This window comes from Moschus berezovskii, chromosome 10 (assembly GCF_049115385.1).
Source record: "Moschus berezovskii isolate FMDL1 chromosome 10, NW_MosBer_1.0, whole genome shotgun sequence".
Classification (NCBI taxonomy): domain Eukaryota; kingdom Metazoa; phylum Chordata; class Mammalia; order Artiodactyla; family Moschidae; genus Moschus; species Moschus berezovskii.
Genome location: NC_142469.1, coordinates 96,391,825 through 96,406,490, shown reverse-complemented (window position 1 = coordinate 96,406,490; position 14,666 = coordinate 96,391,825). Strand labels below are relative to the sequence as shown.

The following is a 14,666-nucleotide window of genomic DNA, read 5'->3' as shown; positions in this document are numbered from 1 at the left end:
TGACCACCGGAAAAACCATAGCCTTGACTAGACGGACCTTGGTTGGCAAAGTAATGTCTCTTCTTTTTAATATGCTATCTAGGTTGGTCATAACTTTCCTTCCAAGAAGTGCAAAGAGTCAGATGTGACTGAGAACACACACACTACCTAAGGCATTATTTCACTTTGGTGAATATTCATTCTGCCACATATTGCTAAGCATTATACTTTTTCTTTAGAGAGAGGACATTTCAGAACCATCATAAATTTCTATTCTATGTCCTTGCTTGTTTATTTTAACTGAGATAATAAAATTATAACAAGAAGAGCTGAAGGGAAAGTAGAGAATAATAAAAAACAAATGTCACCAGCTTATCAGTTCACTTGCAGTCATATCACCACGAGACTGAGACCTGAAAAGAAACGGACGGTGTAAACTATTTTCGGGAAACACACTGCAAATGAGCGTTTATTGTATTTGCTGTTGCTGTTTTTCAGACTACCTTGACTCAAATATACAGTCAGTGTCAAAGGTACTATCAAGTGTTTCAAGCTGCTAACGACTGGCTTGAGGATGCTCATGAAATGTTACAACTGACAGGCAATGGCCTAGATGTGGAGAGTGCGGAGGAGAGTCTCAAAAGCCACATGGAATTTTTTAGTGCAGAGGATCAATTCCGCAGCAATCTGGAGGAGCTCCAAGGCCTGGTAGCCAACCTGGACCCACTCATCAAGCCGACCGGAAAAGAAGACCTAGCACAGAAAATGGCCTCCCTGGAAGAGAAGAGCCAGACGATAATACAGGATTCACATGCCCAGTTAGATCTCTTGCAGAGGTACAGAAATTACTTTGTTCTTTATATTCTAGTGAAATGGATTTTCACATGGAAAACAGGAATGCATTAAAGATGTACGTGGCTCAAACGATAAAGAATCTGCCTGCAATGCAGGAGACCTGGGTTCGATCTCTGGGTTGGGAAGGTCTCCTGGAGAAGGGAAGGACTACCCACTCCAGTATTCTTGCCTGGGAAATCCCACAGACAGAGGAGCCTGGTGGGTTACAGTCCATGGAGTCACAAAGAGTCAGACATGACTGAGCCACTAAGCAGGAGCAGGAGTGCAAGGATGTATATTATCATGTAAATTCATTCTTCTGAGTATCCCTAGACATATTGACCTCAGAGCTCTTGCATAGAAATGTGTGATTTTAAGTTGTCTCTTGACTTCTGTTGGATTTTTTTCAAGATGTGCAGCTCAATGGCAGGATTATCTGAAAGCAAGGGAAGAGGTTATCGAATTGATGAATGAAGCTGAAAAGAAATTGTCTGAGTTTTCTTTATTGAAGACTTCTTCCAGTCACGAAGCGGAAGAAAAACTGTCAGAACATAAGGTTAGTTTGCTGTTGCTGTTTATAATACTCCTGTCATTGTAGCTGTAATGGGTCTCCACACTATGGTAGTTCAAGAAACAAGTCAATAAATCCTCATTTCCACGATGGCTTCTTAAACACAAAAAGGATATGCTTAACCACATTTCATAGCAGTTTTAACTTAATTAAGTGCTGTCACTCATTTAGCATTCCGTTGGAAATGCATAGCTAGGTTTAAAAAGGTATGTTCAGAGAAATTTGCTTCTGATAAGATGTGACACAGTAGATTTCAGTAAATACTTTCTGATGTAACTTGGATTACTTCAATTGAAATTCAAAAGTTAACAACTTGAGTCTCACTCATATATCACAGCAATATAAGGTAGAATGTGACATACTTAAATATTAAATTCTGTTCACTTATACTTTTGCTAATTAAAAAAAATGGGATAATGTCATTCAGATAGATAGCAGGTCAACTTTTTAATAAATATTAACCTTATGGCTTTAGAAAACTCAAGCCTAACTCAATTTCAAATTAAATGTAAAAGTATGAATTAACAGAGGAAAATAAATGGATGTAGGAACATTTTCTTTTGCAGGTAATTTTGGACTTTACCAAAATCTGTAGTTTTGGAAAAAAATCATCTCTCCCTTCAACTTCTTTTCTCCTCTTCGCACTCCAGGCTTTAGTGTCAGTAATAAACTCTTTCCATGAGAAGATCGTGGCTTTAGAGGGTGAAGCTTCAGAACTGGAAAGAACCGGAAATGATGCCAGCAAAGCAGCCATAAGCAGGTCAACAACAGCTGTATGGCAGCGTTGGACACGACTCCGCGCTGTGGCCCAGGACCAGGAGAAGTTACTGGAAGATGCAGTGAATGAGTGGACGAGCTTTAACAATAAGGTAATCGCCATTACTGATGGGCTCAAAGTAGTGTCTCCTCGCTGATGAGAATGTATCTTGAAAGCAATGTTTTGTCCCTTTTTTGAAATTGGCCTTATGAAAGTAAAAAGCCTTTAAAAAAAAATCTCTATCTCCATGACTTGAAAACCAAATCATGAAATAAAATACATAATGCAATGTGCAATTTGGTCCAAAGTCCAGGTCCATTTAGTTTAATAAGAAAGAAAGAAACCAAGCAATTGCAGTTTGAGAGGAGAGCAAGCCAGTTTTGCCCCATTTGTGGGGCTCTTAGTGAAACTTTCTTTCCTGGCCCTGAAAAAATGCGAAACACTTTATCTTTCCATGAAATAAGGAAGGAATTTAACTCATTTTTCAAATCATGTTTAGTATCTTCTATTTTTTAAACAGCGTTCTGTGTTTTAAGCCACATTTCCCTTTGTGACTCAAAGGCACATATTCATGTTAACATAAATATTGAGGAGAGTCTTTCTCTTATCTGTTTAGTAAAAAATAAAATTAAACCCTTTTCTATGTTATGAAGTCCCTGATTGCCCTAACATTATTTTGAGATTAAACCTTGAAACCTAGAATAATAGAAGTGGTCTTTTCTTCCATGTTGAGAGAATTGTTCATGTTTTAGCTTCCCAAGATTTAGAGTTGACACCATCGTCTCTACCGTGCATCAGTGTTTTAGTATCAAATGTGGCATTTGTTGCAATAGTCCCCTCTTTTTCATTTTATTTACTTTTGAACTTCATAGTGTGTGCATCTGTCATCAGGTTAAAAAAGCCTCTGAAATGATTGATCAGCTGCAAGATAAATTACCAGGAAGCTCAGCAGAGAAGGCCTCAAAAGCAGAACTCGTAACTCTCCTTGAATATCATGACACATTTATCCTGGAGCTGGAACGGCAACAGTCGGCCTTAGGGATGCTGCAGCAACAAGCGCTGAGCATGCTCCAGGATGGAGTCACACCATCCTCTGGGGGAGAGCCACCCACGGTGCAGATCACAGCCATGCAGGACCGGTGCCTGAAGTAACTATATGCCTACCCCCATTCTCTGTTTCTAAACTTGACCATGACCAAAAGGGACAAATGTGGTATTAAGAGTCTTGGGGGAGCTCCACCATGCCACCTTAAAGACATGGGGATCTAGTCCTATCATCCTTGCTATCCAGTACATATCTAGTCACATTAGAAATGTAGTGATGAAGCAAACAGATTCAATCTCTACCTTCAGGCAGTTTGTAGTAGACAACTAAAGAAGCATTTAGGTGGAGCATTTGAAGGGGGCTAAGGGAAATCAAAGCAGAAGCAACTAACCTAGGGGAGAAGTCAAGTAAGGCTTCCCCTCAGAAGGGATATTTAAGCTGAAAACTAAGCAGACTTGAACCAGCCAATGAGATAGGAGGAGAGTTCTGAAGACAAAGGAACAGCAAGTAAGCCACCTTGGAAGCATATCACTTTCAAGGAACTCTTGGGTGATGGGGTAATTCATGGGAAATGAAGCTTGAAAGGTTAACAGTTGGGAGCTACTGAGAGTTTGGTCTTGATAAATCTTGATTACTCATTGGCTAAATTGGATGACAGAGACATTAGAGCAAGGATGATACCAAAGTCCAGGTAAATAAGAGTCATTTACTGATAGTGAACGTAGAGAAAGTTAATGATATATAACCAGCTTGATTTACTTATTGGACCAAACAGGAAATGTCACTGTATAGTTTAACTCCTGAATTGACTAATATTATGTGTACTTAGTTGCTCAGTCATGTCTGACTCTTTGCGACACCATGGACAGCAGCTCACCAGGCTCCTCTGTCCCTGGGGCTCCTCCAGACAAGAATACTGAAGGGGGTTGCCATGCCTTAGTCATATGTCACTCATACATATCCTGCATTCACCCCTTCAATTATAGATGAATTCAGGATAATCTGACTCCACTTATTTAAACTTTGCAACCAAATTATGTCAATTCAAATAAAGACTTATAATTTGGATGCTGAATGTTATTAATCATAAAATATCCAAAATTTGATTCTTTATTTAAAGGCTAGTTTCCAATAGGCACAAATATTCCAATTATACATTAATTTTTAGGGCAGATGATTCTATACCATATAAGTAGATTTCCAAAGAGGAAATTAAAAAAAACAATCTCCAGGTTATTTTAGATAGTAAAATGGATTGTAGTGTAGTGGCATAGGAGTATGTCAGCTCTCCATTTTCTAGGGATAAATCATTCACTTCATATTAAGTGTATTCTTGTTGTATTTAAAGTAAGTTTAAATGTTACTGAAAATTATCTGGCAATTAGGGCGAAGTGTCTTTACTTGGAAAAAAAATAGAAGGTTTCACTTTTTAACGTCTGTTTTTGACAATATGATGTCATGTACTGGAGGTTTCCTTTCATTTCAATCCATGTCTGCTTTCTCCCCTTAATGTTTCTAAAGCATGCAGGAGAAAGTCAAGAAGAACGGGAAGGTAGTAAAGCAAGAGCTCAAGGAGCGAGAAGTCCTGGAGACACAAATTGGTTCAGTAAAATCTTGGGTTCAGGAAACGAAGGAATACTTGGGGAATCCAACAATAGAAATAGATGCTCAACTTGAAGAACTTAAGGTACAAAACTCATTCCCTAGACTCATCATTTTAAAAAACCATGCTAATTTTAATCAAATATTCTTGTTTATATTCAACGATATATTGAAGTGAAATCTTTTAGAAATGTTTTACGTGAAAGGCTCTTAGTTCGTTGGACATTCTTTTGTTCCATATAAAGTGGACATGCTTCTTATTTAGAAACTAAAGAAATGTTTGCTTTTTGTAAATGTGTTTTTCTAATTCTACACTTAATCCAATTTTGAGGAAGCATACATATCCTTGTCTCTGTACCTGTAAAAATCAATTTCCTTATCTGGCTCCTAGAAATTCTTTATGTTGATCTTTCCTTCAGATTCTCCTAACAGAAGCCATAAATCACCAACAGAATGTTGAAAAAATAGCTGAAGAACAGAAAAATAAGTACCTTGGTCTTTATACTATATTACCTTCTGAACTCTCCCTTCAACTAGCTGAAGTGACCTTGGACTTAGGAACTATCCATGATCAGGTAAACCTACAGTCAAGAAAGAGTAACTTTCCATTCTTTATTGGCTCAGTATTCTTATATAACAATGCAGGATTTTCACAGTCATGTCTTCATGGAAGCAGAGTTAAAAAACAGATCAGTATTAAACAATAATATTAAAGGTTTTATTCATAGGTAAAAATCATATGAAATGATATTAAATGTAAACAATAATGTCAAACATTAAAGATAATTTATATGATTTCCCTAACCTTTCCCCCAAAAAATAATTACTCAAAGAAACAAAGAAAGCAAGATGTATTTCATGTATTCAACAAATATTTATTGAGTACCCAGAGTCTGCCAGGCACTCTTCTATTTGTTATTTTAGTTCAGTGGCTCAGCACGATGTAGTAGGTGAAGATATTTGAATAAAAGGAAAACAGTTAAAAATAAAGTAGAATCAGGAATGAGATTTTTATCCAAAATTCATGCTGTAGGGTCCTGTATTTTATTTAGAGGAAGGTCTGTCAGTCTAACTTCCAAACAACCAAGGAAGGGAATGAAACATAATATATTTATTATATACATATATAAAATCTTTTCTTTTTAAGGAAAGTGATGCATAGCCATTCATAATACTTAGAATGTGGAGATTTTTATATGAGACCTCATAAGGAGGACGCACTTACATGTATTTCATGAAAATAGCTTCAGTAGCATCTGTTTGCAAACATAATGGGTTTTAGGACCTTCTTGGTGGCCCAGTGCTAAAGCAATTTAGTTAAAACTGGTCGATAGACATAAGAGAGGATAGTTCTCAACTGCTACATGAAATGGAAAGCAGTATTGCACTATAGAGACTATAATATTCATGCAAGTGTGCTGTCCCTTTTGAACTTGCCAGTGTATGATGCAATGTGTTTAAAAATTCTCATCAAAATCCAGTTCTACTGCATCATGCATTTGACCTAAATTAAAATGCTATTTTCTGTTTTAAATATTTAATTTACTTATTTGGTTTTTCTTCTTAGACATTGGAGGGTTTGTCAGCAAGGATGACTTGTCAAGTTCAGATCTTAAAATAAGAAGTTCAAATCTCATTTTTTTTAACCCCTCTGGATAAATTTCCCTATTATAAAATTGTTCACATGCATTCCATTTATGTTAGCACTCAACTGGAAATAATGAAGTCAAAGAAAGGTATTCATTTCTTGATATATTTCCTCGCTACTGAGGAGATTTTGCTTTGCCCACATGATGTGAAGAGCCAACTCACTGATGCTAGGGAAGATTGAGGGCAGAAAGAGAAGGGGGCGACAGAGGGCGATATGGACAGGGGAGAGGCCATCCACTCGATGGACATGAGTTTGAGCAAGCTCCAGGAGATGGTGAATGACAGGGAAGCCTGGCATGCTGCAGTCCATGCGGTCACAAAGAGTCAGACACGGCTTCACAACCAAACCACAGCAACAAAGGAGATCTGATTTGACAAGACATCTACTTCTGCTTCATTGACCACGCCAAAGCCTCTGTGTGGACCACAACAAACTGTGGAAAATTCTTGAAGGGAATACCAGACCACCTTACCTGCCTTCTGAAAAATCTGTATGCAGGTCAAGAAGCAACAGTTAGAACTGGACATGGAACAACAGACTGGTTCCAAATTGGGAAAGGAGTACGTCAAGGAAGTAGACTTGCTTATTTAACTTATATGCAGAGTACATCATGCGAAAGGGTGGGCTGGATGAAGCACAAGCTGGAATCAAGATTTCTGGGAAAGACATCAGTAACCTTAGATATGCAGATGGTACCACCCTTTTAGGGCAGAAAGATGAACTAAAGAGTCTCTTGATGAAGGTGAAAGAGGACAGTGAAAAAGCTGGCTTAAAACTCAACATTCAGAAAACAAAGATCATGGCATCTGGTCCCATCACTTCATGGCAAATAGATGGGGGAAAAATAGAAACAGTGAGAGGCTTTATTTTCTTGGGCTCCAAAACACTGCAGATGGTGACTGCAACCATGAAATTAAAAGACACTTGTTCCTTGGAAGAAAAGCTGAGAGAGTCAATTCCTAGGCAGATTGATAAGAAGTCCGGGGTCCCGGAGGAGGAGAAAGGGGTCTGGAGTTCTCAAGGAGGAGGAGGAAAGGACAAACTTTTTTTTTTTTCTCTACATTCCTTAGTCTTAGTCCCATAAAATGTTTTTTTTTTTCTTTAAGCCCAGAACTGATGATTACACAACAAACAACTCAGTTTGTTGTGTACTAGGGATTATACAACAACAATGTATCCTGCTTGAGGACAGTTTCTCCTTCCTGAAAACCTTCTGACTAATCCTGATATCTTAAAATGTAAATTATGGGAGTGGGTCTAGTAGGATCTTTCTGTTGTTAAGTTCTAAACCTGTTATCCTAAAATGTAAATTGTGGGAGTGGGTCTGGTCAAGTTTTTAAACCTTGAGACATTCTTTTGATTTATTGTAATAACTGCAAGGAGATCCAACCAGTCCATTCCAAAGGAGATCAGTCCTGGGTGTTCACTGGAAGGACTGATGCTAAAGCTGAAACTCCAATACCTTGGCCACCTCATGAGAAGAGTTGACTCACTGGAAAAGACTCTGATGCTGGGAGGGATTGGGGGCAGGAGGAGAAGGGGACGGCAGAGAATGAGATGGCTGGATGGCATCACCGACTCAATGAGTTTCGGTAAACTCCAGGAGTTGGTGATGGACAGGGAGGCCTGGCATGCTGCGATTCATGGGGTCGCAAAGAGTTGGACACAACTAAGCGACTGAACTGAACTGAGCTGAATGACTTATTTAAAAAGTATATAACTCCCTTGCTAACACTAGCGAAGGGGGCACTCTCTGTCTCCCTTCTGATGTCTATGTCAGAACCATTCTCTGTCCCTTTTTACTTTAATAAAACTCTGCTACACAAAAGCTCTTGCGTGATCAAGGCTGGTCTCTGGTTCCGAAGTTAACTCTTCTTCTTCGGAGGTCAGGAATCCGATACTGTTCACCATAAGCTATCAAAGCTATGACCAACCTAGACAGGATATTAAAAAGCGGAGACATTACTTTGCCAACAAAAGCCCATCTAGTCAAAGCAATGGTTTTTCCAGTAGTCATGTATGTTTGTGAGAGTTAGACCATAAAGAAGTCTCAGCACTGAAGAACTGATGCTTTTGAACTGTGGTATTGGAGAAGACTCTTGAGAGTCCCTTGGACTGCAAGGAAATCCAACCTGTCCATCCTAAAGGAGATCAGTCCTGAACATTCATTGGAAGGACTGATGCTGAAGCTAAAGCTCCAATACTATGGCCACCTGAGGCGAAGAACTGACTCATTAGGAAAGAACCTGATTCTGAAAAAGATTGAAGGCCACGATGGAGGACGAGATGGTTGGATGGCATCACCAAGTCAATGGACATGAGTTTGAGCAGGCTCTAGGAGTTGGTGAAGGACAGGGAAGCCTGGCGTGCTACAGTCCATGGGGTTGCAAGAAATCGGACACAACTGAGCAACTGAACAGCAACAATATATTGCAAAATGAGCAGCACAATAAATCTAGTTAGTATTCAAAACTACATGTAGTTATAAAATTTTTTTCATGTGATGAAAACTTTTAAGAACTACTCTCTTAACAACCTTCAAGTATGCAACATAGGAATGTTAACTACAGTCACCATGCTACTATATATTACATCCCCAAGACGTAAAAATATTTTTAAAGGCCTTTCATTTATGTAAAGGAAATATTTCTTTACCATCTTCTCTTCAACATTATGAGCAAAATATGTTATCACGTCAAATTAAAGCCACTGGAAATGTATAAATATTAACTGTTATTTTTTATTTTCCTTTCCACTAGATGTGTTCAGTGCTTTTTTTGTCATACTATAAGATGGTAATTGTAAGTTAGAAAAAGAGTTAACAGGTCATTAACAGCTACTTATGAAAAGGTGCACAGAAGCAAATATGTGTGCCTCCAGTTATCTGGAAGCGTTTTCCAATTTATGAAGAAAAAGGCTTAGAAGAGTTTGTGTGTTTAGGGTCACACAGTAAATGGAGAAGATAGAATTCAAACTCAGCTATCTACACTGCTATCTGTAAACATTTGATGAGTGAATCGTTGTACATGTGTTGCTAGCTCCTTTTCTGAAATAGCAGAAAGCGCAGTGAATACATAAAAATGGCAGGAAGTAAGGCTGCAAGGAACACCATGAGAGCTTGTAACTGTACGTGGCTGGTCTGAGGAGGTACATGGATACCAAAGCAGCACTGATGACCTACAATGCCTTTCAGCAACATCTGAAAATTGAGGTTATTAGTATTAACTATTCAGTTTTAACCATGATTGGTTTTCCCGTTTTTATTGATTGTTTAGATCCAGGACAAAGTAAAAGAAGTTGAACAGAGCAAGGCCATGAGTCAGGAATTCAGCCAGCAAATTCAGAAGATAGCCAGAGATCTCACAACTATTCTAACCAAGCTGAGAGCAAAGACAGATAATTTAGTTCAAGCTAAAACTGACCAAAAGGTAAGGAAGGGGAAGTGGAGATATAAGGGATGCTATTCAATGCCTTAAATATTTTGGGTGCATTAATTTATTTTGAAAATATTAAAAAATAAAACCTTTCTTACCAGGCTTCATCAAAACCAGACAATAAAGGCAGGCAGTTTGTAGCTCAGCTTGTGAAGAATTTGCCTGCAATGCAGGAGACCCCAGTTCAATTCCTAGATTGGGAAAATTTCCTGGAGAAGGGATAGGCCACCCCCTCCAGTATTCTTAGGCTTCAGTAAAGAATCCACTTGGCAACGCAGGAGACTTGGGTTTGATTCTTGGGTTGGGAAGTTCCCCTGGGGGAGGGCATGGCAATCTACTCCAGTATTCTTGCCTGGAGAATCCCCATAGAAAGAGGAGCCTGGCGGGCTATAGTCTATGGGCTCTCAAAGAGTTGGACATGACTGAGTGACTAAGCATAGCACAAAGAAATTTTATAAATACAATAGTATCATTTATTATCATAGTAAAACTGAATCATAAATATGCATGTATATGTAGGTAAGAGGGAAGAGTGTCAAAGGCCTAAATGATGGTTGAGTAACTTAAGTACATATATACATTTCAAAATGAAGGATATTCTTGGTACTTAAATCTGTGTTCTCACTCTGCCAATGAGTAAAGTGAGTAATCCTTTTTCGATGGGACAGAAGGGAAATTTTAGCTCTCTCAATCTCATAGGAAATAAACACCAGAGTTACAAAACATCCTGCTCTCCCTTTCCAACCAAAGAAACAGAAATGAGCAGATCATAGTAGAATTATTCTTTACAGTGTTTGCCTTTTACAATAATCATTTAAAATACAATCCTTCTGATTATAGAAAATCTGGGAAAATTTATTTTCAATAGTCTAATGTTCTTTCTTTTTGATGACCATCCAGGTGCTAGGAGAGGAATTAGATGGCTGTCACTTAAAATTAATGGAACTGGATAAAGCAGTGCAAAAATTTTCTGAACAGAATGGCCAGCTAGGTAAACCACTGGCCAAGAAGATAGGAAAACTGACTGAACTTCACCAGCAGACCATTAGACAGGCCGAGAACCAGCTTTCCAAGCTCAACCAGGTATGTTTTCCAGGCCGGTAATCAACATTCTCTATGGCCGAAATTCAATTTTCTGTTTTTTGCTTTTAAAAATAAGTAAAAAAATAATAGCAACAATAAGAGTAATTTAAGTGTAGTTTATCTCATATCATGCCTGTATTCCTAAGATTTATTTATACATGTAAACCTGACTTCATATCAAACCATATTATAAATTAATTCACAAAGGTGTTCATATAAATGGACTTTTTAATAAATATATATATGTTTGTCTTTACTTAATTGGTTCAGGTCACACTTCATCATAATTGTTGAGTATAGACTGAAGTTTTGCAAATTGATTATGTTGTTTTTCTGTAGTCAAATATGAGTTAAATCAGAATTTGCAACCAGTAAATTATAATATTGAAAGTTATAATCCTCACCTACCACCTCCTTTGAAAAAGGGGAGAGAGAAGAGCTATATGGAAGAATAAGAGATGAGGGGAGATTTTTTTTAAAAAAGACAGATTATTCAAGCGTATTAGGAAATTGGACTTCATCCTAATGTCACTGGGAAGTCTTTAATGGGTTTTCAATAAGGAAATTATTTTTCATGATACCTTTAGATATCATAGATATTATAATGATCAACTGCCAGGATTATTGTATCCAAAGAGAAATAGAAGACTGATTTCTAGCTTAAGAAGCAGAGTATCCATTTCTTATCTGAATGTTATGATTTATTTTTCAGGCAGCATCCCATCTAGAAGAATACAATGAAATGCTTGAGTTAATTTTAAGGTGGATTGATAAAACTAAAATCTTGGTACATGGAAAGATTGCATGGAATTCTGCAAGTCAGCTTCGAGAACAATACATTTCACATCAGGTAACTTTAGGAAAAGTAGTTTTCAAAAGGTAACTAAGAGGGTAATTTGATTTAACTGGCTATATTGACAGAAAATTTGGAGGAACATGATGGAAAATTATTGAAGATGCCAAGAAAAATGAAAGCCAAGGTAGCTTTAACAACTTGTCCTGGGGATTTAAAAAAGAAAAAAAAGAGGCAGCTACCCATGAGATTTCATAAGACTGAATAAGTAAATAAATATCCTCTATCACCTCTAAATTTTCCACTCCCTAAGACCAAAAATAATCATCCATATAGTATCTTTTTTTTTTTTTGGCAGCTTCTTTGAAACAATTGTACACTGGAATATGGTGGGAAATTCTACCCTTAGGAAGAGATGTAGGGACAGGTGGAGAGATCACAGGCTCTAGACTCAGACTGATGGGAAAACCAAGTCCTGCCACTTAGGGCTGTGTACTTTGGAGCAAGTTACTTTGCCTTTCAGAATCCAGTCTTCTCATCAGTAAAATGGAGATGTAAATGATATGCATATTGCAGAGTTGTCACGAGGATCAAATGGTTTAACATGTGCAGTCATCAAGCACAACACCTGGCACCTGTGTGCTTGGTCAGAGCCTGAATCTCATGCCTGCTCCTTCCAGCGCTTCCGCCTGGTCACAGTGGGCTGACCTGCAGGAAGCAGGGGCCAGCTGGAATGAGTCCACATGCAGGCTGCATGACTTCACTTCCTCTGAAGTTTTCTCTTGGCCATGGCATCCAGGAAATTATTTCATCTTTTTAAATTTAGGCTTCAGTTAGATACAGATATCTAATAGCCCAGTTATCTGGCCATCAAATACAAAACAGTCCTTATTTAAGTTACATGGATATCCTCAGGTATGTTAGATTTTCTCAGTATGTTCTGATTTATGTATACACATGTCTTTAAAATACATCCTCTTTTCCATTCCTGTTGACAGGGTTCTAGATCAAAACCTCATTTTCCCCTTCTGGGAATGCTTTAACAGGCTTCTAATTGGTTTCCCTGTATTTATCCTTCTTCTCTAATCAGTCTTGCACTCTCCTCTCAAGAAATCGTTCTTAAACAACTGCAGAGTTGTTCTGCTTGAGGGTCTGCATTATGCATTAACAGACAAGACTTTAAGTTACAACTGGTGGTAGACAATAGAAAAATATTCACTAGAGATCTAGAATGCAAATTTAAAAGAAAGCATTTTCATTGTCAAGTTAACACTATTATTTAAAAGCTCATATTTAAGGAAGAGAGAGCTCTCAGACACTGCTGGTAACTTGGTAAAATCTCTGAAAAACAATTGGAAAATGTATCATGCTCATCAAAACATTACTACTCTGTAATCCAAAATGCAGGAAATATTTTATATGAGTATTAATAACTATACTGAAATTTTAAAGAAAACTTAAATAATGTTAAAAAGGTTTTCTGAATAAATTTTTGGATTTAATAAAATATAATGTAGTTTTTTAAATGACCATGAAGGTTTTCTTCTTTTTAATTTTTAAAAATAGCCCCTATTCTCATTCATTTATTTAGTCAATAAACATTTATAGAGTGCTTTCCAAAGATAGGAATTTTGTTAGCCATTTGGAATACAAAGAATATTCTGTGCCCCTGCCCCAGGGAGTTGACGAATGAAGGGAGGAAGAAGATAGAAGGGGTTCCCAGGTGGTGCTAGTGGTGAAGAACCCGCCTGCCAATGCAGGAGACCCAGAAGACATAGATTTGCTCCCTGGGTTGGGAAGAGCCCCTGACATAGGAAATGGCACCCAACTCTAGTATTCTTGCCTGGAAAATCTCATGGACAGAGGAGCCTGGTGGGCTACAGTCCAGCGGGCTGCAGAGAGTCAGACAGGACTGAGTGACTAAGCACCAGGAGATCGGTTAGATTAAGGAAGGAAAGAAACTGCGCTCCCCAGCTGGCAGTAGTTGGAAAGAGCCTACCTGCCAGTGCGGGAGATGCAAGAGATGTGGATTCGATTGCTGGGTTGGGAAGATTCCCTGGAGGAGGGCATGGCGACCCACTCCAGTATTCTTGCCTGGAGAATCCCATGAACAGCAGAGCCTGGCTAGCTACCGTCCTTGGGGTCACAAAGAGTCAGACATGACTGAAACGACAGCACAGAACAGTAGCATAAGGAAGGAAAAGGTGATTTTGAGCTGAGTCCTGAAAGACACACAGCCTGAAACGCAGGTGAAAATCCAGCAGAAAGAGGGAGGGGAGCTCTGCCTGGTGCCCTGAGGAGGGGCTTTGCTGAGAGCTGGGCAGAGGCCAGAGAGATGAGAGACGACAAAGACAGATCATGAGAGCCTGTGAAGATCTTGACCTTTCTCCTGAAGCCACTCCAAGCCTTTGGCAGACATTCTGCAGGCAGGTGGCAAGCTCAGACTTTGAGAAAGGTGACTTAGAAGCCTGTGGAAGACTGATGAAGGTAAGACGGTGGTTTCAGTATTCCAGTAGGCAGCCTCACTTAGGGGGCTGAGAGGACAGAGGTCAAGGGCTTTACCTAGCAAGAATTCTGGACTTGGAGGCTTCTGGATGTGGGTAAAAGAGAGAGAGAGGAGCCCAGGATGGTTGCCAGGTTTTTCTGACTTGGGCAGTTGGCTGGGTTGGGTGCATCGAGGGCACAGGGGGACAGAGGTCAGGTGTTGGTGGTGACCTCACACAGATGCTCAGGAGAGAACTCAGCCTGTACACGGTGTTCCAGGGAGTTCTTTCATGCCTGCCTGCCTTAAGAATTAATGAAAACTGCCTGGGTTTATCCAAAAACAATGCACAGAAAAATGCATGTGTTTTAATGCCAGGTGAAAAAGACAGGAAATTATAGGTATCTTATGATCTCAATCACCTAAAATTATACC

The 14,666-nt window shown here is 38.7% G+C and overlaps 1 protein-coding gene across 14 annotated transcripts in view; it reads left to right on the top strand.

The window, feature by feature from the left end:
* SYNE1 (spectrin repeat containing nuclear envelope protein 1) overlaps positions 1-14,666 on the top strand; it is a 491,794-nt gene that overhangs the window by 282,610 nt on the left and 194,518 nt on the right. For all 14 annotated transcript variants that reach the window (XM_055433423.2, XM_055433430.2, XM_055433426.2 and 11 more), the window contains 9 exons: positions 478-815; positions 1,225-1,369; positions 2,035-2,253; positions 3,033-3,289; positions 4,708-4,873; positions 5,208-5,363; positions 9,715-9,867; positions 10,774-10,956; positions 11,669-11,806. In XM_055433423.2, coding sequence (XP_055289398.2) covers positions 478-815; positions 1,225-1,369; positions 2,035-2,253; positions 3,033-3,289; positions 4,708-4,873; positions 5,208-5,363; positions 9,715-9,867; positions 10,774-10,956; positions 11,669-11,806 — 1,755 coding nt within the window. The remainder of the gene's footprint in view (positions 1-477; positions 816-1,224; positions 1,370-2,034; positions 2,254-3,032; positions 3,290-4,707; positions 4,874-5,207; positions 5,364-9,714; positions 9,868-10,773; positions 10,957-11,668; positions 11,807-14,666) is intronic.